Here is a 3,221-nt window from a genome sequence, read left to right on the forward strand (position 1 = left end):
TTTGATTATCTGTTGCATTATATAGCTCTTGTAGGCTCCTCATCCGTGGTGTCCTTCCACTTGAGCTTTCTCCTTGTGAAGATGATAGAGAAGCACTCCATAAGTAGGTGATAGAGGCGGACTAATAAGCTCTTGCCGCTCTCCATGCTCATGTTCTTCTTCTTCAAAGAATGGTAAAAAGTCATGGTTTTCTTCTTGGGCACCCCAGTCCCAAGCTCCTTCTTCATCAAACTCAACATTTCTAATTATGGTGATTTTCTTATTGCTTGGATTATACAACTTGTAGCCTTTAAAGCGAGAGTCATAGCCGATGAAGACATACCTTTCACTTTTGTCATCTAACTTGGACCGCTTTTGATCTGGTACATGAGCATATGCAATGCTCCCAAATACTTGTAAGTGAGATGCTGGGCTTCTTCCACTCCATGCTTCTTGTGGTGTCTTATTCCACACACTTCTAGAAGGCGATCCATTAGACAAATACACGGTGCAATTAACAGGTTCGGCCCAAGATTCTTTGGGTAATCTCTTACTTTTGAGCAGACAGCGAGCCATGTTAAGAATGAATCTATTCTTTCTTTTGGCTACTTCATTTTGTTGTGGAGAGTATGGAATTGTCAATGGACGATGAATTCCATTCTCCTCACAATACTTCTCAAACTCTTTAGAGGTGAATTCTCCTCCTCTATCTGATCTCATGGCTTTTATGCTATAGCCACTTTCTTTTTGAACAAGAGCTTTAAACCTTTAGAAAGTTTCAAAAACTTCCAATTTTGGTTTGAGAAAATAGACCCAAGTCTTTCTACTAAAATCATTAATAAAAAGAAGAAAGCAATTGCTCTTACTGAGAGAGCTTGGATTGATTGGCCCACAAACATCCAAGTGTACAAGTTCTAACGGATTCTTAGCTCTTGTAGATGCTTCTTTTGAAAAACTTTTCCTCGAATGCTTTTCAAGTAAGCATCCTTCACATAATTGATCCGCATGATTTATTGGAGGCAAACCTTTCACCATTTTCTTCTTACTCAACAACTTTAAGCCTCCAAAATTAAGATGCCCAAATCTCAAGTGTCAAAACCAAGATGAATCTTTAAAACAAGCTTTTATGCATTTGGCAACATCATTTTGAATGCTTAATGCAAGCATTCTATTTCTTGTCATAGGGACTTTGGCAATCAAATTTTCCCTTTGATCTTTTATTGAAAGACTATGATCTTCCAAATGAATATCATAGCCATTCTCTAAGAGTTGTCCCAAACTTAAAATGTTATTCTTAATATTGGGCACATAATAGACATTTGAGATAAATTGATACGTACAATTTTTCAAGCGAATCAAGATTTTACCTTTTCCTTTAACTGGGATCTTGGATTCATCTCCAAAGGTAATGCTTTCGATTACTAATTCATCAAGCTCCACAAACATATTTTTTCTTCCACACATATGGTTGCTTGCTCTTGTATCCAAATACCAAGTGTTATTTTCTCTGCCCTCTTCACCTTTGTAAGCCAACAGTAGTGCAGGATCCACTTCACTTTCCTGACAAGCATAGTTGGCTTTCTCTTCAACTTGGTTAGTAATATTTCTACATTCTAAAGCATAATGACCAAGGTTTTGACAATTGTAACATTTAATTTGAGATTTGTCATACCTTGGCCCTTCATTTTACCTTGTACCTTTTCCTCTTCCACGACATCTGGTGGAAAATGAGCTTTATCTTCTTTTCTCCTTGTAGAATGCAGTTCTTCCTCGATCTTGGTCTCGTCCTTTTCCTCTTTAGCTTCCTCTACTGCCGAACCTTCCTTCACCCTCGTTCAAAGTGAGCTTTATTTGAAAAGCTAGCTCTAATGACTCTTCTTTCACATTCTTCTTTAATCTTTCCTCATGGGTTTATAACGATCCCATGAGTTGATCGACACTCATACTATCTAGATCTTTAGATTCTTCAATGGCTACAACTATGTAATCAAATTTAGAATCTAAAGAGCTAATATCTTCTCAATTACTCCCTCTTTAATTGATTCACAATAGCCAATACTCTAGAGAAGTAATCAGAAATTGATTCCGATTCTTTCATATGTAAAGCTTTAAACTCACCTCGAAGTATTTGGAGTCGAACTTTTTTCACCTTCTTAACTCCTTTATGGGAGTTTTGCAAGATCTCCCATGTTTCTTTACTTGTAGTAGCACAAGCTAGGTAAGCGCCTTGTTATCCTTTTTCCTTGCATCCTTCAAACTATCCCTTTGTGCTTGGGATAGAGCGACCTCGTCTTGTGGCTCCGTGTAGCCTTTCTCTACGATCTCCCATGCATCTTGTGACCTGAGCAACATTTTCATTCTTATGCTCCAATTGTTATAGTTATCCTTGTTGAGTTGGGGGGGGGCTTGAAAAGGAATCATCCCACTTGCCATTTTTCTCAAGAACCTTAGAGTTCTGATACTAGTTTGTTGGAGGAAAGAGGTGTTTATCAACTTGGATTGGCTAAGGTTTTTAAGAGGACAACACTAATAGGAAGAAGGAAGTAAAAAAAGGAAACATGTATTTCTCAACTTCAAGACTTTACACACTTTTTGGCTTCTTACAAATTGAGGATACTACCCTTTTATATAGTGTTTACATGAAACTTCTAATCCACACATTTTTTTAGAGAATCCTAAACCACATATTTACAAAAGGCTTTTAGACTACTCATTGGACTAGATATTTTCCTAGAATACTATAGATATGCTTTATAAGACCACATATTCTTCTTGACACATTACCACATTTATCACCACATATTTTACTTCGATATTTACATGGATTTTTCTAGTAGATATTTATATAGATTTTTTTAGATAATGTTTTTAGAGATGCTAGACATGTTGAGCTTTTTAATTGAGTTGAGGCCTATGGGAAAAGTCATTAAGCCCATATTATTTAGTTCAAAAATCAAGTTTACTACTCAACATTGGTATCAGGTAGAGCTAATTCAAACTGAAGTAGAACAGACGCAATATGATATTGAAAAGGTTCAAGATCAAACTGATCCTCAAACATTAGCTGATTACCAGCTAATAAGATAGAGAGGTATGACTTATGAGGTGGAGATTTCCATCATCTAGAATAAGTAGTGATCACCTCGTGACATTGTTCCCAACTCAAGACTTTGTAGGTACATGACCAGGTACCTATAAAGAAGTTGAGAGTTGGAAAGAAGGAAAACTTTGGCTTGCTGCAA

At 36.6% G+C, this 3,221-nt stretch overlaps 1 protein-coding gene across 1 annotated transcript; it reads right to left on the reverse strand.

Moving 5' to 3' along the window:
• Window positions 1–1,071: 1,071 nt before the first annotated feature.
• Window positions 1,072–2,412, reverse strand: LOC111373988. The gene is made up of 3 exons (XM_022996586.1): window positions 2,206–2,412; window positions 1,652–1,802; window positions 1,072–1,592 (listed from the first exon to the last, which is right to left on the reverse strand). Exons 1-3 carry the CDS (start codon window positions 2,410–2,412, stop codon window positions 1,072–1,074), a joined length of 879 nt encoding a protein of 292 aa, XP_022852354.1.
• Between the last annotated feature and the right edge of the window lie 809 nt (window positions 2,413–3,221).

Source organism: Olea europaea, unplaced genomic scaffold (assembly GCF_002742605.1).
Source record: "Olea europaea var. sylvestris unplaced genomic scaffold, O_europaea_v1 scaffold119, whole genome shotgun sequence".
In the NCBI taxonomy this organism is placed as follows: Eukaryota; Viridiplantae; Streptophyta; class Magnoliopsida; order Lamiales; family Oleaceae; genus Olea; species Olea europaea.